At 39.3% G+C, this 23054-nt stretch overlaps 3 protein-coding genes across 4 annotated transcripts in view; 2 read left to right on the top strand and 1 right to left on the bottom strand.

Moving 5' to 3' along the window:
- The first annotated feature begins 1435 nt into the window (after positions 1–1435).
- LOC122883594 (transcription factor-like 5 protein) lies at positions 1436–7483 on the top strand. Of its 2 annotated transcripts, XM_044212526.1 has the most exons (8): positions 1436–1581; positions 2087–2687; positions 2796–2952; positions 3047–3206; positions 3312–3492; positions 5068–5209; positions 5565–5614; positions 5702–7483. In XM_044212526.1, exons 2-8 carry the CDS (start codon positions 2095–2097, stop codon positions 5799–5801), a joined length of 1383 nt encoding a protein of 460 aa, XP_044068461.1. In that variant the 5' UTR covers positions 1436–1581; positions 2087–2094; the 3' UTR covers positions 5802–7483. The 2 variants fall into 2 exon arrangements, with proteins under 2 accessions (XP_044068461.1, XP_044068462.1); XM_044212527.1 differs by lacking the exon at positions 5565–5614.
- Positions 6938–22701, bottom strand: col9a3 (collagen, type IX, alpha 3). Its single transcript, XM_044212522.1, has 32 exons — positions 22493–22701; positions 21455–21523; positions 20215–20250; positions 19559–19630; positions 19310–19363; positions 17292–17327; positions 16742–16765; positions 16493–16546; positions 15171–15224; positions 14904–14945; positions 14752–14808; positions 14527–14580; positions 14157–14210; positions 13946–13999; positions 13773–13826; positions 13596–13649; positions 13456–13509; positions 13313–13366; positions 13159–13212; positions 12916–12960; positions 12771–12824; positions 12566–12619; positions 11754–11807; positions 11597–11668; positions 10743–10778; positions 10460–10504; positions 9816–9848; positions 9021–9167; positions 8832–8886; positions 8552–8734; positions 8030–8107; positions 6938–7752 (listed from the first exon to the last, which is right to left on the bottom strand). Exons 1-32 carry the CDS (start codon positions 22556–22558, stop codon positions 7568–7570), a joined length of 2037 nt encoding a protein of 678 aa, XP_044068457.1. The 5' UTR covers positions 22559–22701; the 3' UTR covers positions 6938–7567.
- kcnk15 (potassium channel, subfamily K, member 15) overlaps positions 22689–23054 on the top strand; it is a 19075-nt gene continuing 18709 nt past the window's right edge. The window contains exon 1 of the mRNA XM_044212525.1: positions 22689–22830. Within this exon, the coding sequence (XP_044068460.1) occupies positions 22689–22830 (142 nt within the window). The remainder of the gene's footprint in view (positions 22831–23054) is intronic.

Here is a 23054-nt window from a genome sequence, read left to right as displayed (position 1 = left end):
AAACACTCCCCTAAGTATTATACTAACCTATATTATACGTTATTACTAATGTATTAATGTGTAAGCAGCATGTTAAAGCTGGCCAAAACAACTTTATCTAATGTTGGATAGTTTTTACAACCAGGGGTGGAGGAAGTATTTAGATCTTTTACTTACATAAAAGTGGCAATACCAGACTCCAAGTAAAAATACTCCAAGTAAATATTACATATTACAAGTAAAAGTCCTGCAGTGAAAATATTACTAAAGTAAAAGTACAGAAGTATTATCAGCAAAATGTACTTAAAGTATCAAAAGTACTCGTAATACTGAAAAACGACCCCTGTGAGTGTTTTACTATTGCATTATTGGATTATTATTACTGATGCATTCATGTGTAATTAACATTTTACTGTTGTTGTTGGTCGAGGGAGAGCTGATTTGAACTATTTTATATACTGCTGGGCAGTTTGATATATTTTCTGTACAAAACATGATGAATTTATAAAAAACGATGCATTGTTATGTTACTATTAAGTTCATCATATGTTTTGTACGTAACATCTTAGTCTGCAAAGTAACTACTAACTAAAGCTGTCAGATAAATGTAGTGGAGTAAAAAGTACAATATTGTCCTCGGAAATATAGTGCAGTAAAGTAGCATAAAATGGAAATACTTGTACTTTGTACTGTACAGTACAAGGGTAAATGTACTTACATTCTACTACTCTTTACAGCTCTGAATAATATAAGGAGTAAAAAAGAGCAATATTTTTCTTTGACTCTCTCTCTCTCTCTCTGACATACACATTAGTGGAGCAGAGATTGTAGCATCTAATTGAACTGAAAAAACCAAGCATAACACATGTACCTCTAACTTGTGCTTAAGTAAAGTACTTGACTAAATGTACTTAGTTTCTTTCCACCACTGCTTTTCAAAAAACATTTCAGATATTGTCACACTCTGTTTTCTGTCTGTACAAAATATAATAAATGTAAATAATCTGAGGCTTCAGCTGTGACCAGCGGTGGAAGAAGTAGTGTAGAAATACTCTGCTCCTGCATTAAAAAATTTACTTAAGTAAAAGTACAAAACTATTAGCATCAAAATATTCTTAAAGCACCAAAAATAAAAATACTCATAATGCATATATGTATATTATTGGAATATTAATTATTGATGCATTAATGTGTTAATGCGTGTGTGCAGATGGTAAAGGTGGAGTTCATTTTAATGACTTTATATACTGCTGATTAGCTTGTGAATTTAATCTATAATAATACATCATCATTTGATTATATTTTGTATTATTTATCTGCATCTGCAAAGTAACTAAAGCTGTCAGACAAATGTAGTGGAGTAAAAAGTATATATTTCCCTCTGAGATGAAGTGGAGTACAAGTCGCAGAAAATGGAAATACTCCACTAAAGTACAAGTACCTCAAATTGTAGTTAAGTACAGTAATCCTACTTGACTAAATGTAGTTTGTTTCTTTCCACCACTGGCTGTGACAGCCACAGAGCGTGACGACGCCTGGGAGTTGAACACCAACGTTCGTTAGTTGCCTCCCGCGGCCATCGGTCAAGGAGCTGGCATTAAAGTAAGTTGAAGACCCAGTAAGGCCCATATTATAGAGCGCTGAATACTAACTGCAGCTTATTTAGAGTCCACCCTTTATAAATTGGCCGACTTCTTAATTGACTATTGAAATGTTATGGCGTTTATAATTATTTACCGTTTTAAGGCGGCGAGGTTTTAACGTTAGCGTATGCCAACGTCTTCTCAAATTTACTAGCTTAAAGTTCCTCGTTCGCTAACGTACATTCACGAGCTATGTTAGCTTTCGTAATTACGGACAATGTGTTAATTGTTAGCATTATCAGTGTATTAACGTTAGTTTGTTGAGGCTAACTTTTGAAAAACAACAATTTATGCTACGTTCATAAGTAACGTTAACATTTTAATAACGTTAACACTATGGCCGAGTCAGCTTCCAGGGCACACCGCAGTTAACGTTAATTAATTGAAGTAGGTTGACATGTACTGTAGCTATGGTGGAAATGTAAGACAAGTAATATTTTTCTTGATCTCCATCCCATCTCTAGAGTGAAGGATGTCATCCTTTTCCTCAGCTTGTAAAACAATCCATGCATCATCTTCACCTTCATTCATAGAACACACCTGTGACTCTGTTGGGGTGATTTTGAGCCAAGGTGGATGTTTGACTCATGACCAGGGGCAGATGTTGGGGATGTTGGGGACCGAGCTTGGTCTGATGGAGATGTCAGAGGTTGAATATACACACCTTCAGCACCTTATCCAGGCACACATGGAGGCCCAAGCTGCGCCTCCAGATGGGCCAGATGCCAGATCTCACCCCGCTACATTGATGGGTAAAGACGCCACCGGATCCACAGTGATTTCTCCCTTCACAACCACTCAAGCTATTGACCTATCAACTTCAACTGATGAACACTGTCTGGTGATGCCAGGAGAAAAGACACCAGCATCTTATGGAGAGGTCCCAGGTTTTGTGCTGGCCAGAGTCAGAGGTGAAGACAGTCCGACTGAACCACATGACAACAGCAGCACGTCTTCACAGAAGAGATCCAGATCGGCTGCTAGAGTTTGCTTGGAGAAAAGGTTCAACACCATGTCTGCTGACACCCCAAGACAGCAAGATATTCAGTCTGCAGTTCTTAGCAAGTAGGTATCACTAATATATTATGTTGCTATTTGTTGGTAAATATAGCACCATAATGCTGAAGTACTCATTTTTATGGACTGTGCAAAATCTCTGTTGTTGTGTTTCAGTTTTTTGACAATGCTTCAGCAGTCTGCAGAGGCTCAAGAGGCAGCCATACACCCTCAAATTCAGAAGTGGATGAAAACTGACAGAGCAAATCCCTATGAGGTTTCCAGCCCATTTGTAGGGGGTGTATTTAACCCAGTCACCAACATGCGTGAACAAGTATGGTGGAAAAAAAATCTAAATGCACTTTCTTGCAGCTTTATAGGAGGCAGAATTCATTGTTTAATCCTTTTTTCCCATGTTTTAATTACAGGTGATTAGCCATATTCCTCACATGGTTGAACCTAACAAGCATCAGGGTTTAATCATCCCCAAGAGTTTTTCATTTAGTTTTCGCCCGGAGAGGGTTGTTACAAAAGCTCACTATCCAAGTGGCATCTCAGCAGAGGAGCAGCAGTTGGTGAACATAGAAAGTAATAATCAGTATTCTAAACCTAATCTTATTTAAAAAGTTGTAGTTTTTTGTTGTTGTTTGCTATGCTACAAACACATAAGTTACACACTTATTTTTTTTATAGATGATGTGGCAACACCTGCTGCTGCCTCCAGGAAGCACGGTAGCACCCACAGCTCTCAACCTGGTAAGGCTACCCCAGACTCCGCTGGAGAATCAGGGAGCAGCACCAGGAAGAGACGTCGACCTCATGTGTCACTTAGCCAACGCAGGGAGAAACACAACAGTAAGGAGCGGGAACGCAGGTGAGCAGCTATTACTAACAGTTGAAGGTGTCTGCATCATCCACAATTTGTCACATGGTCTTATGAAATACTCTACAAATTTTAATGAGTGTTTTAATCACAATTTCATGTTTGCTTTCTGGGCCATAGTCACAGTCATATATATATTACTGTGGGGTGTGATATAATGTTAGTTTTACATTTTTAAGTGTGTGTGCCTATCTTAGCCATCACTGCAGACTGTGTCCAAAACTACTCCCTCGTTCACTCACTGTACACTATTCCCTACATAATAAACACTCATTAGTTTAGTCTATGGTACTACTAAGTGAGATTTTGGACACCATTACTGAAAGATGTAGTGTTGTGTTGCTGTAATTTACACATTCATCAAAGGCAAATTATTGCTTTGTGGGATTTATTTTTTTTTTTACAAAAAATGGTCTACATGCTGTGGACAGTTTTATTCCATAGTGGGAACTTTTGAGGGCATTACATTAGCGCTGAAACATTTTATTGATTAATCCACAAATCATTGATGAACAGAACATTTTCCTTATAGCCTATGCTTAAGATGCCTCATTAAGCAGATCATTCGATTATAAAAAATATTTTAAATACTAGTCATAGTGATGTAATTACAGACTATACCAGTGAATTAAAAAAAAAATCACAATGTTATGATGGTAGAGTGCTCAATGGACGATGGCCCAACCCTAGTGCATACCACATAACTGCAATGTCCACAGTTCGATTCCAGCTGGGGGACCTTTGTTGCATGTCATACCCCCCCCCACATACTGTGACTGTCTAAAGAAGGCAAAACACCCAAAAATAGATTTTTAAAGATTATTTTTTTAAGGCTTTTTGCCTTTGATAGGAACAGCTAAAGAGAGACAGGAAAGGGGGGGAGGACATGCAGCATAGGGCCCCGGGCTGGAATTGAACTCGAGCCACTGTGGTAAGGACTCAGCCTTAGTACATGGTACACTCTACCAGGTGAATTACCAGGGCGTCCAAAACGCAAGCTAGGCACAACATCGGACAGGGATCACACCAGACAGTAGCAACAATGACCCAACACTGAACAAAGACAGAGACCCAGACTAAATACCCTAGGGGAGATGAGACAACGAGACACAGGTGCAAACAATCAAGGACGGCTCAACAATCAAAACTGGAGGGAAAGCAAACAAAGACAGGAAGTAAAGACACACAAGAGAAGGAACACACTAAAAAATAAAACAGGAAGTGACAAAACCTTAAACTACCACACAGTTTTCTTGGTCATTATACATTATAGTAAATTGAATATTTTTGGACTGTTTGTCGGACAAAACAAGACATTTGGTGATGTCACCTAGTGCTCTAAGATACTGTGATGTGCATTTTTCATTTTGATGTTTCATAGACCAATTGATTAATTAATTAATCAAGAAACTGCAGCTTAATCGATAATGAAAATAATCATTAGTTGCAGCGCCAGATATCATGATGTTTGTGACATGAGACTTTAGGATCTAAGAACAGGGTCGCAGGTCAGTAAAGTTTGAGAAACTGATTTTAAACATCTGTATTGCCTTTGCTGCTGTGCAGGAAGAGGATTCGTTTGAGCTGTGATGAGCTGAACATGCTGGTGCCGTTCTGTGAGTCAGATACAGACAAAGTCACCACCCTGCAGTGGACCACTGCCTTTCTCAGATACATCAATAAAATGTATGGAGACACCTTCAAAGAGGTAAATTTGTGTTTTTCAATCTTGATTGATGTGAAGCATTTTGGCTTGATCATCCTGCAAGTGAATTATTTGAGAATAGAAACCTGGGGCTGGGAGATAAGAGCTTAATTACATTGAGTCTTGCTGCCTGAGAAATAAGTACTGCAGCTGACTTGAAACGACTTTTGTTATTTAGAGTTCAAATCAAATTCTTCTTACTTTTACAGTTCAAAATTAAATAAACGTTATTATTTTACTGTGATGGATTATCTACTGTTGCAGTTTTGCAGTCTGTGGAAATTGATTCACATACTAAAAAATACATGACATCAAATTAAAACAAGCCCTGGTCTGTCTAACCACATTATGCTGACAGTGTGCAACACCACCATCACCACCACCACCACCACCACCTGCAGTAGAGAGGTGCAGTCTAGATAGGCACAGACTTAAAATAATACAGTAATGGTACTATCTGTCATCACAATAATCTTCTATTCTCCACCTTTACAGGAGTTTCAGAAGGCATTCACTGATGAGAAAGGACTCTTTCTTAAATCCAGCACTTCTTCAGGCCAGGACCCAATCCATCGGGAGATGGACGAGACACTGAGCATTCCTCTTGCGGTTGAGCAATGACCCCTCATTATTTCATCTAATAAATTAGCCAGATATTTGAGTACATTTTAATTTAACCTCTGAAGTTGCTTGGGTTGTCCCATGAGGTCTGGCTATGGGTTAGGACGATGTGTTTTTGAATGACAAAAAGCATCCTTTTGAGAGGAGCTCTGCTTCCGACTACATTACAAAGGTTTAGAAAGTGGAAGGTTTTCAGTCTCAGACCATGTGATGCTTCAAACATGGTTGGTTTTCTTCAGCTGCATATCAAGACCACACTGTATCAAGCATTTGAATTGCCATGCCATTTCGTCTACCTGATACTGATAACTGATATATATATATATTTATATATATATTATAGATATATTTATTCCAGAGCCAACATTTGTAAGGGCTTTTTGTTGAGTCATACACAGGTGGCACTGTTTCTCTTTGAAAGACAACTGAGATGGTGCTTTAATGATTAGATTTAGATTTCAGCTCTTCAGCTGTCATACATTCCGCAAATTTTAATTATATGTGCACCTTTTATATACTTGATTCAAATTTTGTTTACTTGAATTTTCATTGTTTCAATTGTTTACTTTTGTTAAACTTTGTTCGTACAGTATGTTGTTCAGTTTTCTTGTCCACATACATTTATTCTTTGCTTTGCATGGAAATAGCTACTACAAATTGCTACTTTGTGAATTAATTAGATTACTTGACTTTCATAGTGTTAAGCATATTACTCTGAAGTTCATTTGATAAGAAGAGTAATGTTTTACTGAAAAGTGGCTTTATTTGTTCTTTCTTACAACATGTCGCTGTAGCATCTTACTGTACATACAACAGTCACCCACAAATAATAAATAGTATTTAAGGTCATGTATATTTAATAGTTACAGCACCGATAGTACATAGTGGATGTGATAATTTTAGATGTAAAAAAACAAAAAAACAAAAAAAACTGTTCCTAAGATTCTTAAATTGATTTAACAATGACTGATTTATGCATCCACAAGTTTTATTTTGTTTTTGATTCTCAAATCTAGAGAATCAACTTCACATATAGTTTAGAAGAAAAAAAAACAAGCTGTAAAAAAAGACTATCAAAAAGTTTTAAATGTTTTGCATTAATCTACACAATTTCTGGGCACCTGGGTATTTGTGTTTTTTATTCCTTTTACAATACATACACAGCTCCTTGACAGAGGCTTTTTGCCTTTGCCGCCTATTTCCATATTTTACACTGTAAGCTTGTATGTTGAGGTAACACCTGTGATTTACATTAATGGGCCATGATACATGCACATTCACTTCAGAGACAGTCACTGTTGTTTTTAGAGTGTCATCTGCCAGAAGGATGTTAACCAAGGTAATCGGGGCATGGAAACAACATGTACAAAGTTTTTATACACAAAGGACTCATCATTCATTTTCCGGTTGTTTGTAAGTCAAGTCTTGTTATGTGATACTGTAATATGTGGAGCAATGCAGTTGTTCTGTTGGACTCTTCCGTGCCTCTGTCCACTTAACTTCTGGATGTCATCTTGATGTTTTTGTCTCTCAGTTGCTCTGGGATTCATGTCAATCCTGGGATGTTCCACCATTCCTCTCAAAATATCACACCTGTTGATGTTACTCTTCCCATCTTGTGATACATGTATTTAAATAAAGAGGACATTTTTGTGATACTCTCTTCTTTCATTCCTTCCTTCCCTCACTGATCACCCTTCCTCCTTTGGGTGGATGGCGTCAAGTTGCAGGAAGTCATGTTTAATGGTTTTTGGGGTTAGAGGATTTTCCAGCGACAGATGCTCCCTGGCAGGCTGATGTATCACAGATTCCAGGAGGTCCCTGGTGCCCAGTCCTACCGACCCTGCCTGACTCTCCAGGCTCACCTGGATCTCCTGGAGATCCATCACGCCCATCTTTGACAATTCCAGGTACTCCTGGAAGACCTGTGGACAGCATACAGGGAATGAGCCAAAGACGAAGTACTGCTGTTCTTTCAACGGTTTTGTAACAGATATAATATTTCCTACAGTGAAGCATCAAATATACCTTGTGGGACAGTCAGAAAATCTGTTATGATAGTTAATGCCAATAGTACAAATGATACTGCAATAGACTTATCTCACACAGCAGTTTTTCACAACTTTAAAATTGGTAGGGAACAACGTTCTCGCTCCGATCAGCTCAAGCTCTAATTACAGTGTAGTGTATAAGGACTCATACCTTGGTGTCCTTGGTCTCCAGTGGGCCCGTCAATGACTTTGCCAATGGATCCCTTATCACCTTGCTCACCAACATCACCTGTTGTGAAAACAATCAATGGTGGAAAGTGCATTTACTCAAGTACTGTGCTTTACTATTTTTTTTAAGTATTTCCATTTTATGCTACTTTATACTTCTACTCCACAACATTTCAGAAAAAGATATTGTACTTGACAAAATAATCATTGGTTACTTTTCAGATTAAGACTTTACATTAATAAATATGATAACCTTACAAGATACAATGCACTGTTTAAGATTAAACCAGTGGCTCCCAACCCTTGTTACGTTTCAGATGTTAGCAGTTGAAAGTGATTCCCTCTCTAAACTTCTCAGTTTCATTTAAATATGTATCAAAGAATTTTAGATTTTTATCTTTTCCTGCCTCAATCATCTCACGACCCCTCAGATTTATCTTGTGATCCTTTAGAGGGGGCCTGACCCCTACGTTGGGAACCACTGGACTGATTTCATTTTTCATACCTCTGGGACCTGGGTCTCCAAGTTCTCCAGGCAGGCCTCTGTACCCTGGTGGTCCACGGGCACCTGGATGCCCAATAGAGCCAGCAACCCCTGGCTTTCCTGGGGGCCCAGAAGGCCCAGGGCGGCCCACCATTCCAGGGGCCAGGGGTCTTCGAAGGTTAGCGGCCAGCTGTGCAATCTGATCTGTGCGTGATAGAAAACACCAGAAGGTCAATTCCCTGCTTACCTTTTATTCAACACTGGAGTGAACTACAGACAAAGATTAATTAAGATTTCTCACCATCGATCATTGAGCCACACAGCTCTCTGATGTGCTGCTCACTTGCCAGTTTACCCTGAAACACAAGTAAATAAGACATTTTAAAAGCTCATTCAGGCAGTTTATTGGAGAACATCAACATTTAATATGCTTCCATCAATCACAAGCTTTTTACAGTTTTGTACAGATTAAAAAAAAAAAAACACTTACGGGTACACCTGTCTTTCCTGCAATTCCGGGCTGACCCTGTTCCCCTTGGAAGCCCATTGGTCCTTGTTTTCCTGGGAGCCCTCTTGCTCCAAGCTCTCCTTGTGGACCTGTCACACCCTTAGGTCCCAATTCACCCTGCTTCCCCGGCTACAATCAACAATAATTATCCATTAAATAACTCATTATATTTAGCAAAAATTAAGAAATCAGTTTCTTCCAAACTGGAGCTAAAAACATCCACAAGCCTCTGACTGGATGGTTGACTAAACACCAACCAAGGAACAAACTAGGTCTGTTGAGACAATGTGGGGGCGGATTCATATGGCGTCTTGTTGCTTGATAATTACTCCAACGAGCACAGCAAAGAGTAAATGAGACTACGAGAGCGAGGCTCATCAGTACTGTGTCTCTAATTACATAAATTGCGTGGCAGCTTAATGTGACTCGTCTCTCCCTTGTGGCGATAGCAGCGAACAGGCCAATAAAGCGAAAGCAGCAATACCTAGCTCTAATTAATCCTATTAAACCTGGAATGTGAAGCAGAATCATGTGCAATGAGTCTGACAAGTGGGCAACAGCTCAGAGCTAGGCACCGATTTTTAATGTTTAGTGAGGGAGTTTGGAACAAACTCGTGCTGCTAATTACACCCACACACATCTGATCTAATTATGTTCTGTGCTAATAGACGGACATCTACTGTATGTAGCGGGTCCATGTAGAGGTATGAAACACTGCAAAAGTGTCAGAGGACACACAAGTAACAAAATGTAAATGAAAACGTTGATGTAGCTCACCTGTCCTTTTTGTCCAACTGGGCCAAAAGGACCCTGAAAATAAGGACATATGTTTAGTTAAACATAAGTGAAAACTATGATTTGGCATTACAGAATGTTACACAGCACACACTCAATCAATCACTAAAACTTTATTTGTATAGCACATTTCATACAGGTTAGTGCAATTCAAAGATTCGAAGAAATGATAAAAGTGATGTATAAAAGCAATAAAATTGATAAAAGACAATACAAAATAAAATAGACAAGAGCCAATGAAACATTTTAGAACATAAATACAATACAATAAATAATTAAATAAAATTTAAGTAATGGTCATAAAACATTCTAATCAAAAGCCAGGCTTTATGATGTCAACACTTTCAGATGCTCTCAGATCCTCGTGCAGACTCTTCCCACGGCTCGGAGCATTAAAAATTAAAAGCTGCCTCACCTGGCAGAAAGCTGACAGGTAACCAATATAAAGATTTTAAAATAGGTGTTATGTCTTTTCTCCTTCTGGTCCTAGGTGGCAGTCGAGCAGCAGAGTTCTGAATCAATTGTGTAACTAATTACAACTAACAAAGTAATGAGTCTCTATCACTAACACTGCATGTGTTGGGATCCTGTTTGAACAGTGAAAATTAAGTAAAGAAAATACTTACAGGTTCTCCATTCTCTCCTGGCAAACCATCACTTCCTGCCACACCCTAGAGAGACAACATCAGATCTGAATTATTGGGCTTTTTCTTGGGCTGATAAAAACAGTCTCAGCATCATAATTGAGAAAAGAAAAACAAAACTTTTTTGGACATCTGGGATTTTCACCTAACAGCATAAAACATATTCCATTATCTAATTAAAACTTCAAAAAATGGAATGAAGGTTACCACAGGGCATTCAGGTCATATTTAAGCTTGACCAGCTTGAACTTTAACTTATATTTACCATGTCTCCTTTGGCTCCAGAAGCTCCAACTGGACCCTATAGAGTTGAAAAAAGAGAGAGCGAATAAATGAGAGCCATGTAGAGACATTTGTGGACGGCCGGCTGTGGCAGAAGGAAGGGGGGATGAAGGGAAGTGAGGTGGGCTGGTTGAGGGGAACCAGGAGCAGTATAAAGACCGGCTTTGTTCTGTCTTCAGATTCTGAACAGGAGGCCTTTTTGTGTTTGAGATCTCTCCTGGCTGCAGTTTGAGTTTATACCACTAAGACTGAGGTGGGAGGACCTGGTTATTGACATACAGTACCCTCCCATTAATGCACCTGGATAATTACATATCTCTGCCCTGCCTGTGTTTGTGAGGAGATATGCTGGTGTGCAGAGACATTTCTTAATGTTTTACATTTTTAACTTGGTCCTTCATGAAATTGTTTTTGGGTTTTGGTACCCGTTTTGTTTTTTACATACTGTATTAGAGCTGGAACAGTTAATTGGTTCGTTGATTGACAGAAAATCTGCAAAAACATTTTGAGTAATTTCTTAAGAAAAAAATGCCAAAATTCTCTGGTTCCAGCTTCTCAAATCTGAATATTTTCTTGTTTTCTTAGTCTACTATGATAGTAAACTGAATATCTTTGTGTTTTCAGACATGTTAAATGGCTTTGCTATTTGCTGACATTTTATAGACCAAATGATTAATCAATTAATTGAGAAAACATCTGGTAGATTAATCAACAATAATCGAGATAATACATTTTTATTATTATAAGAAAGTTGCAGCCCTTTACTGTACCATGGATTACACTTGATGACGTTAAGCCCTGGGACACATTTAATATTGTCACACACGTCAAACTCACCCTTTCACCAAACTCTCCACGGATTCCTGTTGGACCTGGAAGACCTGGATCCCCCAAGGCTCCTTTTACCCCCTGCAGTACATGACACACACACAGCTAGTGAGTTAACTCATAATTTTAAAAAAATGATAATGAATGGTGATGTCATGCAACTGACCTGGAAGCCTTTCACTCCCTGAGGCCCAACATTGCCCGTTGGTCCAATACCTCCCTGTTGGAAACAGACATTGTCATGTAATCCTACTAGGAAGAGCATACAGTAGTAAAACAAACAGAAAACAAAAAGATGGGTTTTTTTGCTAACATTTCAGAGAAGAACTAAAAGAAAATGGGCATGCTGGTTGTGAGGTATGATTCATTATGCAGTGCAGTGTGCGAGAGAAGTATGTTAATTCCTATGCTGTTTTATCCATTTTCCTCGCCGCAGGGTCTGATGTGAAAAACAAAGACCTATCTGTTTATGAATTCCTCCTTTATGAATACCTGCTCTCATCACTGGCCCTTCATTACTAACCAACTCCACCTTAACAAGCCACTGAATCAGTCGCAATACTCTTAGTACTTTGGTAGCAGAATATCATTAACTTCAAAGGGCAGTAGTTAATTATCCTGCTATTCCAGTTTTATCTCAATGTAAGCAAATTGATGCTACATGCTGCTATGCATCGTGGTCCTTTAAGATGAGTACATTAATTTTTTTTATGCCATTATGCATTCAAATATCCACACTGGTTATTAGAACAATATACTATAAGTGTTGGAAACTGAGTCTAAATTCTGTAAATTGGTTAAATTCAACAGATGACCATCTGTGCAGCAGAAAGTCTAATAATCCGGCTTCTAAATGGGGCAATGATTATTTTTAAATGTCCTGTAATAGATGCTTTTGAAGCTTTTATAGCTGTGCAGCAATTTGATGACAGATACATGTACACGTTGCCTTAGTTTATAGTGTAAGCATTAACTTACAGCCACTCCTCTGGGTCCTGCTATCCCCCTCTCTCCTGGGACGCCAATGTCACCCTGAGGGAGGAGACGAGAGATGGTGTTGACAAGTCAGGAAAGTTTCGCATCTAGACGCCACATTGTTAAAAGTTCCTTATGGGGTTAAGTGACATGTCAGAGAGGCTGTGACCCAGTAATGACCACCCAAAAAAGCCCATCAGATACATACAGGAATACCTGGCTCTCCAGAGGGCCCCGTCTCCCCGGCCTTCCCAGGATCACCCTGGTGTAAAAGAAGGGAGAAAATAAAAGTTTTCCTCCATTGTCCTAATCTTTAAGGTTACAGTCTGCTTCTATTTTGTTGTAATACTCACAACTTCTCCTTTAGATCCCTTTGTACCAGCCTTTCCTTGTAGACCCTGGAACAGAAAATACATAACAATGACTTCACTGAGAGAGTTTCTGCATACACATATTCATCAGTGTAACAACTGAGTTTTCCTTTTGAGGAGTTTAACACAATCAAGGTATAAAAGGTCAAGGTAATGAAGCATTTAAATAATATCTTTTATTATTGGTTAAACAGGAAACAACCAAGTCTATTTCAAAATACTTACAGGAAGGCCGTTTGGTCCTTTCTCTCCGACTACCCCATGGCGTCCAGCATCACCCTATCAACACAGACAACCATGTGACTCTGACATCAACTGCTTTACTCAGGCTGTTGACTCACAACAAATTGAGCATGCAGAAAGAAAAGCTGCAACTTACCTTCTCGCCATCTAATCCTGGTGAACCATCTTTGCCATCTCTGCCAGGAATACCCTGTAGAAGACATCAAATATGATCCTCATGGTTCTGAGAGGTGATGTACTGTATATTAAAAATTTAGACTTTTTTAGATATGCACTTACAGGCTCCCCTTTGGGTCCTGCTCCCCCTGGACCTCCTTTGGGACCAATTTTACCCTGTTGAAAGACACATTAGGGTGTCATTTATTTATTTTATATGTACTTGTAAAACTAATAGTCACAAATCAAAGTTTTTTACTTACAATTTCTCCTTTGGGTCCTTTGAATCCTTGTGGTCCTTTTTCTCCGGCATCACCCTAGAGACATCAGATGAAACACACACAGCTATTCATTGATGGGACCAGCTGTCCATTCTGGCTGTGAACTACTACCAAACACTGTTTTTATTTCAAGTGTGTTACAAACAAAGAGAGACTCACTGTCTTTCCAATGATGCCGGCAATGCCAGGTTTGCCTCTGAAACCAGGCAGGCCCTAGAGACAAACAGAGTATGAGGTCAAAGGAAACATTCTGTAAGTTCACAAATTTATTCTGCATTATGAGTGATAAGACGAGACAAGGAAGGAGTGATCATGATCTAAAGGTCGCTTACTCTGTCTCCTACAGATCCCATTGGGCCTTGTAAACCTCTGAGACCACGTGGGCCCTGAAACACAACATTAGAGCATTGTGAAGGCACTTATATATGATATGCTGTACTAAATATGCAAATGGAATAAAACTAAGTGTAGGTAACAAGTGAAAAGTAACAGCTGAATAACTGAATAACTGAATAAGTTCTGAATGATCTTTATGTAACTCACCTGCAGACCAACAGTCCCAGGAATACCTGGTGGGCCAGGTGGACCAGAGTCACCCTAGAGACAGAAGAGGACACTTAGGACGGCAACAAAAAACCAAATCACAGAGAGACAAGCACTTGTACTCTTTAAAACCAATATTTACACACACACACATAATAGGTTCATTCTATTTGCACTTCCTACATTAATGCTCCACCCTCTGTTAAATACTAGAACTGCAGGTGTATACATATATTCACCTAGTGTTTTAGATAAGGATAAAATAAAACAAAAAACTATATTATGGCTCAACACTATTCTCATGTAACCTCATTAGCCACATTATATCACTGACAGCAGCCAAAATATCTATGTCACACAATAAACTCACCTTCTCTCCATCTTTTCCAGGCTCTCCCTTGTCTCCTTTATGCCCTGTGTGACCCTACATGAGCAAAAATACACAGAATTGAATACAGACATGAGTGTGCACGAGGAAATATATTGTGAGGTCGCATGGTGACATAGTATATTCCCAGTATATTCCACGGGACATATTGAGCAGCATATAATTCAAACCAATTTAAGAAAGAACTGTGACAGAAACTATATTTACCTTGAATCCTGGCATCCCAGGAGGACCAGAGGGGCCAGGGGGACAGATAGCAGGACACTGCAGAGGACAGAGACAAAACACTCACTGTAAGCAGAGCATCTTCAGTTTACTGTCATCACACTGCTCTCACAGGTGCATAATAGATAACTTACCAGAAGGTCACCGCTGAGATCATGAAGAGTACCAGGAAGACCCTGACAAAAGGAGAAAAGACAACACACAGCACATTAACAGACGTTTTATTAATAATAATGTTAATACACTCCTGGTTCAGTGCATTTCCTTCCTCACAGCTGGTGAGGTGCATCTGTGAATTCACAGACATTCAACAAGAGATCCACTGGGTGGTAGTGGAAAAGTACAGCATTTGACTATAATGTACCAGCAGCACCAGTTATCAAGTATATAATGATACTTACTGGTGGCCCATCAGGTCCAGCAGGTCCGGGAAGTCCTGGAAGACCTTCAGCACCCTGACAAACAGATAGATAGTACCCTGATTAGCAGCATCTTCAGCATCTCAGTTTAAGATTAAAAAGTGATGAGATTTATTTCCTGATTGTATCAAAGTTAGAGCCAATCTACTAAACATGTCAGCTAAGTGAAGTCATCTGGTCACAGTTACTACAATCAGCTGTGGTTGTCCCTGAGGGAAGAGTAACACTCAAAAAAATGTGATTTGCTTATTGTCACATCACTTGGATGTTTGACCTTCATAGTGCAGAATGATGTGTGTGCAGAGTTTGGTAATTGACGGCTGTTTTCAAATGAATCTGCTGAAGGTGAAAGTTACTCTGTGCTCACCTTAAATCTGAGACGTTTACCAAGGGGCATGATTAGTTTGGAAGCCAAACGTGGACAAATATGCAACTCATACATGAGTTTCAGTGAAGTAGGAGACATCTTGTTAGTTAAACTTTTGAATCAAATAATATTCCTATTCATAGATTTTGGATTCTTCAACAGGGGAGGAGTAGATGTAATTCTAAGAATTTTTAACAAGGTAATTGAACTTTTTGTGAAAAACTTATATCAGCGAGTATTTTTTATGTCTTAAAACACCTGTGAAGGGGATCTTTAACTACTGGTAAAAGGTACATGCACTTCATTTGACCCCACGCTGCATCTCTGTAGACTATTGTAACTCTGATCCTTATACTGACCCCAACTGCATTTTTAACACTAACAACCTTAAGATGAATTCTGACCCAGACAATAAAATATCTTCACACTGCTGCTAACACTGTAGGGTCTTCTGGAATTGAGTGAGCTTGTAATTACACATAAACTGACAGTTTATGTATGAGCATCGGATAATCCAAATAAAGTGTGACCCAGTAGAAACACTAGGCCAGTCCACATACCAAAGTGCCCTTCCTCTCCAGTGGTTATTCTTATCCTCCTGCTCCTGCTTCGTTATATAGGAATTTAGGGCAATGTTGTACTGGTTGATTTCAGCAGAGCTGTGAGTTAAAAAAAAACTACTGGATCTCAATCAGTATCAGCATTACTGTTTCTGGCGCAGAGGCTCGAGTATGAATTTTGCTGCCATTCTCTATTTAGCCAAATAAATTACCTGAGTGATAAGCTGAAAGTTTGTTTTCTGTGGCTAACTGGGTATTGAATCGAGCATAGAATAACATAGAATAGATAAGAATTTGACTATCTCATTCAGAATCAGAGGATGCAACTCCATGATGATGACAGGAAGTGTAATTCGGGAGAACAGACAGATACTCACCGCTGGACCCTGGGGTCCGACTCCGCCTGGCAACCCATTGGTTCCAGGTAGTCCCTGGAAACAAAAGACATTGGGTGTGTGCAAGGCATCAGAGTACATGTGTAGATGTAACACACAATCAGGGCTACAACATTGTGTAACCAGGATGCAAACAAGCTATAGTGATATGTAAAAATGATATAAATACGTCACAATTTCTGTCTTTCTGCACACAAGAATTATATAAAAAAGACAGTGCTGTGTACTTACTGGAGCTCCTGGTCTCCCTCTGCCCTACGGAAGACACAGGAAGGCAAATTAAGTCACAAACACTGAGGGGATGATTAGATTTACCCATAACATCAATATCCACCACGTGATGTATTACTGCATTAAATCCGCATTGAAAGTTTGTCGCAGTGTGTTGTTGTGAGGTGGATATGCACTTTTGCTGTCCAGTTAGATCAGAGGAAACTATAATTTGAGTATTCCTTTGACAATATGTGACACTGTTGCTTTTCAAAGTGTCAATTGAGGCCTGCCTACGTCTAATTAGAGCAGAGTTATAGCCCTGACTTTACAGGAGCAGAATTACTTGATTCTCTTAGCATGAAATTATCCAATAGAGTCTAAAAAAGAGAAACTGCCTTCGGTCCATTGATTGGTGTAGGTATAAGACGGTTTACATGGTAAAGCAAAAGGAATGAGTCCTAATATGGTCAATGTAACAGTGGTCAGCGTAAAGTGGTTACACATTAGAGGACTGCTTTGTACCTGTGTGATGTTTCTTAGGTGTTATATAGTATGTGGGGGTACTTACAGGAGGTCCAGGTGGCCCAGGAGGTCCAGGTTCACCCTGTAGAGAGCAAGGCAAAATACCACAATCAACCTCTAGGACATAATCATAAACAGTGCAAAAGAAATCTTGAAACCTACATATGAACCCTTTGAACATAATGGTTATCCATGTGTGGTTATAAATCATTACATACATTTAGATTTTTCTTTTTTTCCCTCATAGTTAACTGAAATTTGGGCTTGTTAATTAAAAAAATGCACAATAATGAGCAGCTCTGTCCCTTTTTATTTTGTAGAGAGTACATGGAGCCAGTGTTTACTGTGTACAATTCAAACTATTTTAACAGATTCAAATTTAAACCTTGTTCTGCATGGTTTTAGCCTACTAATGGGGGCTGCCATTCAACAGCTATTTTTAGTTATTGTAAGGGTGGTTACTACAAGGCTTTGTGTATGGATGTGTATGTCTGTGGTGTGTGGTGCTTGACACATTTGCTAGTCGCATGAGGGACACAATGAGGGACAAGGAGTGTTGTTGCTAAATATGACTTCTATAAATACCTTCTAAAAAGGTGTTGTCGGTGTTTCCTCTCAATCTCTACTGCTGATGATTAATAAAGGCAAAAATGCCACAAAAACAGTATTAAAGTTAAAGGAAGTTAATATGTAGTAATTTGAAGACTTTTTCTGCTGTAGGTCATTGAAAGTTACTGAGAGGAGAAAATGTCTGGATCTTGGCAATTATTGCGATCAATTAAAACAACCATTTATACAGTTTTTTTCCCCCAAAATCAATGATTGCATATGTAGTTTGGTTATCTGTATAATCCCAAAACAATTCATATACTTGGTATTGTTAGCTGTGGAGGACACAATAACAAGTAACAAGATCTGAGATACTTGTTTCATGTATGTCTTCCTCTTTCATTCACTGACTTCTGTTTGTTTACATGTTTCATCCATTATTTCTGTCAGTAAAAAAATGACTCCCACAAACTTGTGATATACATGAATAAAAGATCAACTTGTGGTTTCCTGTGATGCTCCTCTTTCTAAACTAATCCTGCATGATCCTCCTTCTCTAACTCTTTGTTTACCTCCCTCACAGCTGTATTTGTGTTGTCTGAGAGGGCAAAAGACTCCAAATACACAGGCCTAACAGAGCAATGTTGCTTATTTACTGCATTCCTCAGTTCTTCACAGGGTATACTGGCACACAAATCATAAACAAACAGATGTGAGGGAACTTAAAATGACCTATGAATACAATACTAAGCCTAAAATTGGAGGATTGTATTGTACACCATTACTGTTAGCTAATTACTGTATATCTGGTTTAGTGAGCTAATACACTGCCGCACACTAGCTTGTGCTCTGTCTCAAACTCCACCGGTTTGATGCTGTTGGTCTTTGCATGACTCTTCAGCACTGTGAACCAGCAATGACAGTGTAGTAATCCGAGTAATTAGAGACATTGGTTGATGCAAGCTTCCTCATTAGGTTGGCTAATTAGTTAAATTGCCGGAGGAGTTATCTGTCTTGACAGTGAATTTGCTGCCTTATAGCGGAGGTCCCTCAATCTTCATTCTTTCATATCTTATATTCAAAGTGCCACGCTTCTCTTGTATCTCTCTGAGGATAATACCTGTTTCCCTCAGCATCAGGGCAACAGATCATCATCCCCTACAGTCTTACAGATTGGTGGGAAACAGTGTGCATTCCGGGCCGGATTAGGGAAGCAGCAGAAATAAAGCCGATTCTGATCCCTCATTAAAAATATTCCCACCAAGAGGCTGAGCCGGCTTGACAAATCCAGGCTGACAGAGGAAACACGGCCGTGTCCCTGTTAGACTCTCCTAAAGAGCAGCACCCAATCAACATGCAGTGTTTTTGCATACATACAGTATGTGTTCATGTGTGTCACTAGTTGCTGACTTCAACTGGTTGATAAATTGGGTGCAGTCTTAAGTAGAGAAGGTCATAACATTCAACTGGGTGCATCTTTATCTAGGTCTAGATCCCAGAAAAAGACACACTTACTCCTTCCCCTGGGGGCCCATCCTTCCCAGCAGGACCATCAGGACCTGTCAAACCCTGAAGAGAAAGTATATCATTCAGTTGTACATCATTGTCTCATGCTCTGCTGTTAATTTAAACATTGTCAAAAATCAGTTATTCCAGTTTCATAGCGGAAACTCTGTTTAGGCATTCCTGACATTTCTTGACAAAGACAGAGATGGTGTGTTGATGTTAGTATAAGAATTGTCTGTGTGTTTATTGGACACTTACGTCCACTCCTGGAAGTCCTGGCAGGCCTGGTTTTCCTGGTGAGCCTGGTATTCCTGCTTTCCCTTTGGGACCCTACACAGACAGAGATTTATGAAGTAGTGCACAAGAAATCAATTATCTAGCCAACTGAACAATTGACTTCTACTTCTGTTATCTGAACATCATGAAATGCAGCCAAAACAAAACAACAACAAAACAACACTGTTTAACCTCATGCAAGAGTTTTTTTGGGGGAGTTTATCCTTATCCAAATCAAGGGTTTAAGGATAGAGGGTACTGTACAGATTGTAAAGGGCTTTGAGACAAATTTGTGACTTTGGGCTATATAAGGGACTGTACAGAAATTATTAGGGTGGGAGAGTGGGTCAGAAAAGGGGCAGGATATTATATTTTTACTTTTGGCTGAAGGTAAGGTAGTCTGACTTTTTGGGTAGAGCAGGGATGTTTTTTTTTTCTTTATTTCAGATGACAACAGTTCTGTCTCTGTATCAGGTTTTTTTTTTTTAAATCTGTACATCAGTGGCGCAAATTAGATGTTCCATTTATAACACTGGTGAGGGCTTTGCTTTTTTACAAAGTGTTTAGCCCCCATCACCACCCCAATATTTTTCATACAGTTCCTAAATAAAACTGACTTGACTTGTTGGAATACTTACTGATTTCCCTGACAGTCCAGGAGGTCCAGGTTTACCCTGTTAATGAGAAAGAAAAAAATAAGTAATATAGCCAGAAAAATTGTTGCATTTTATTAATTTTTAACATACACTGCTAAACAGTCCCAACGCCGACTGGTCACATGATAAATGCTTCAGTTTGGTTTCTACAGGGGGCTGAAGGTGCAGGGAGGAGGTGTGAGGTGAAACTCTAGATGTTCTCACAGGGTTGGGGAATGTATGAATGGGCCCTCTGTGTGCCTAAATTGTACTGGAGTCACAAAAATAATCACAGCTACAAAATACTCTGAGATTTACAGACACGGATATACAATTTACCATCATTTTTTTCATTTAACAGAAAAGTTTGACAAAAATCAAAGACATATGTCACTATGTTACCAAAGTTTGTCTTTTTACTTGGCTTCCCAATAATCCAATTTCCTCTTATAACTTGTGCAAATAAACTCTCCTCCCATAATTTTTACTCATTTTTACCATAATATCATATACTTCATGCCAGCAAAACCCCAGTAATGAGTCTGGGGGCTTATATTTCAGTGGATTTGTTCTTTTTTTATTGACAAGGTACAATGATAGAAATCCACACATATCAGGCAGCCTGATTATACTGTACAAGTTAATATGACCAACTAAAGAAGAAGTACAAGCCATTCACAATACAAATATAATCTAAGCTTTGTAGGGTTTAATAGGAAAGGACAATTAGCCAGACAGTTTTTCACTACTTGTTCACCCACAGAACTCCATTTAGTAGAAACATGCTTAAACCCAGCCTACCTGACATCCATGATTATGATTTCATACTTGTAGGAGGGGATTTGGGAGGAGTCAATGTGATAAAAACTAACATCTAGAAACATTTCAGCCACATTTATGCACAAAGAAAACACTGTCTACCAAAGGTAACTGAGTGGGAATTCGATTTTTGAAATACAACATGAAAAAGACTTGAAGCCACTGAACAAATTATCACTATAGAGGCTATGGCACAAATGTAAAAAATATTATTCTAATTTTTAGTGATCTTCATCTGTAACTTGCCACCATTTTCCCTAAAAGATGAGGGAAAAAACTGTTAATTACTCACAGAACCCCATTCAAATGAGGTGCTAACATCTTTTTCTTATCTACTCAGTGGAGTTGGTTAAACCTAAAACAGACAAAAGTTAGAGAGCACATTAGTTAAAGTAAAGAAACTGTTGGTGTCTGGTCAACTCACATCAGTGCCATCCCTTCCCGGTGGCCCTGGGGGTCCTGGTGGCCCAGGAGCTCCTCTGGGGCCCGGCCTCTGCAACATAAAATTAATCAAAATCAGGCATTTCTCCCTGAGTGATAGTATGCATCAACTGTTCCTTTGACACCACAAATACTGTATACATGTGAAGGCTGTGGTTTGATATGAAATAAAATAGAAAGTGAAAATAAATGTTTGGTATATTTTGGCATCAACAATATTATAATCAATTAGAAAATTTGTAAAATTCTACTCAGGACAATATTAACGAAATTAAATAATTCGAACTTATTCTAAAGATGTAACTAGACACAAATTCAATTAAACTGCAACTCCATGAAAACCATGATGCAAACAGATGCGCGTAAAGACGCTTTAAATCTCCTCTTACGCACAAGAGGAAGGCTAAACTAGATTTCTATTAAAACACAAATACATCAGTAATTCACGGGTCATCTAAACAAAATAAACTTATTTGACTGAAAACTTTTCAGATGAGCTCCTGCGTTCGACTCAGCCAGGGAGCCTGAATGAACAGAGGTGGCATTGTGCGCTGTGGCACTGATCTCCAATCCGTGCATTCCACAGGTTCAGGGAAAACATAACCCCCGACTTCATCAAATAGTGCGAAAGGCACAGCCACCTGCACACAATCAGGCTCACATGGGAGAGTAAAAATAGGCCTACAGAGCCAGAGAGATAAAATACCACCCACGTCCAGTCAATGATAATTGTACGAGAGGAATAAAGAACATTTGAGTATAATTTCAGATTCAGAGAAAGCATCAGGTTTTATGGCGGAGAGCATGCAGGTCAGGCCTAAAGCAGCTGTGAAAGGCAGACCATCATCAACACAAGGGATAGCCTTTATTATCAATAGGTGGCTCCACAGGTCACGTTAACTTTTTTGCAATAAGTTAAGAATACCCTATACTTTAAACTACCAGCAAACACCACACACATCACCATAAAGATGTGATGCAGGCGGCTAAATGAAAGGAGGGATAACTTGATAACGCTTACCTGGGCTGAGGATGATGTCAAAAGCTGGCACAGTAAGAGCACCCAAAGAGCAGAGAACACCGCCATGTCTTCCCGCTCGCCCTCAAAAACCCGAGTTTATGCGGAGAAGGTCAAATCCCCGGTTCCCGGTCCTCTCTCACTCCCCCCCAGCGTCCGCAACGAAGCCTTTCTTCACCTCACGGCGCACAGCTCCTGAATGGCTTTCTCTTTGGTTCCAGATAAACCCGAGCCTCCAGCTGAAGGGGCTGAACTCAGTCTAGTGCACAGCACAGGGGTGAGAGGGGTGAGGAGGAGTGAGGGAGGCAACAAGCAAGACGGGAAACCATGTCGGACACCAAGTAAGTGGGCTGAGCTAAAAATATGCGGGGTTAGTGCTTTGACCTAAAACACAAATCTTCCATGTCTGCAAGGTAAAAAAAAACTGTTAAGAGTTCTTTAAGGGTTCTTTAGGGTACTGAGCATTAGTACAATGATGACTTAAAGGGGTACTAAAGCAATTTAGCAGCTATTACACTTCCATAAAGTTTGGGGACTCTCAAGAGACACATTCAAAAAAGGTTGG

The sequence above is a fragment of the Siniperca chuatsi genome, linkage group LG10, assembly GCF_020085105.1.
Source record: "Siniperca chuatsi isolate FFG_IHB_CAS linkage group LG10, ASM2008510v1, whole genome shotgun sequence".
Taxonomy (NCBI): Eukaryota; Metazoa; Chordata; class Actinopteri; order Centrarchiformes; family Sinipercidae; genus Siniperca; species Siniperca chuatsi.
Note: the sequence above shows the minus strand (reverse complement) of the source record. Positions and strands in the feature narration are given on the sequence as shown.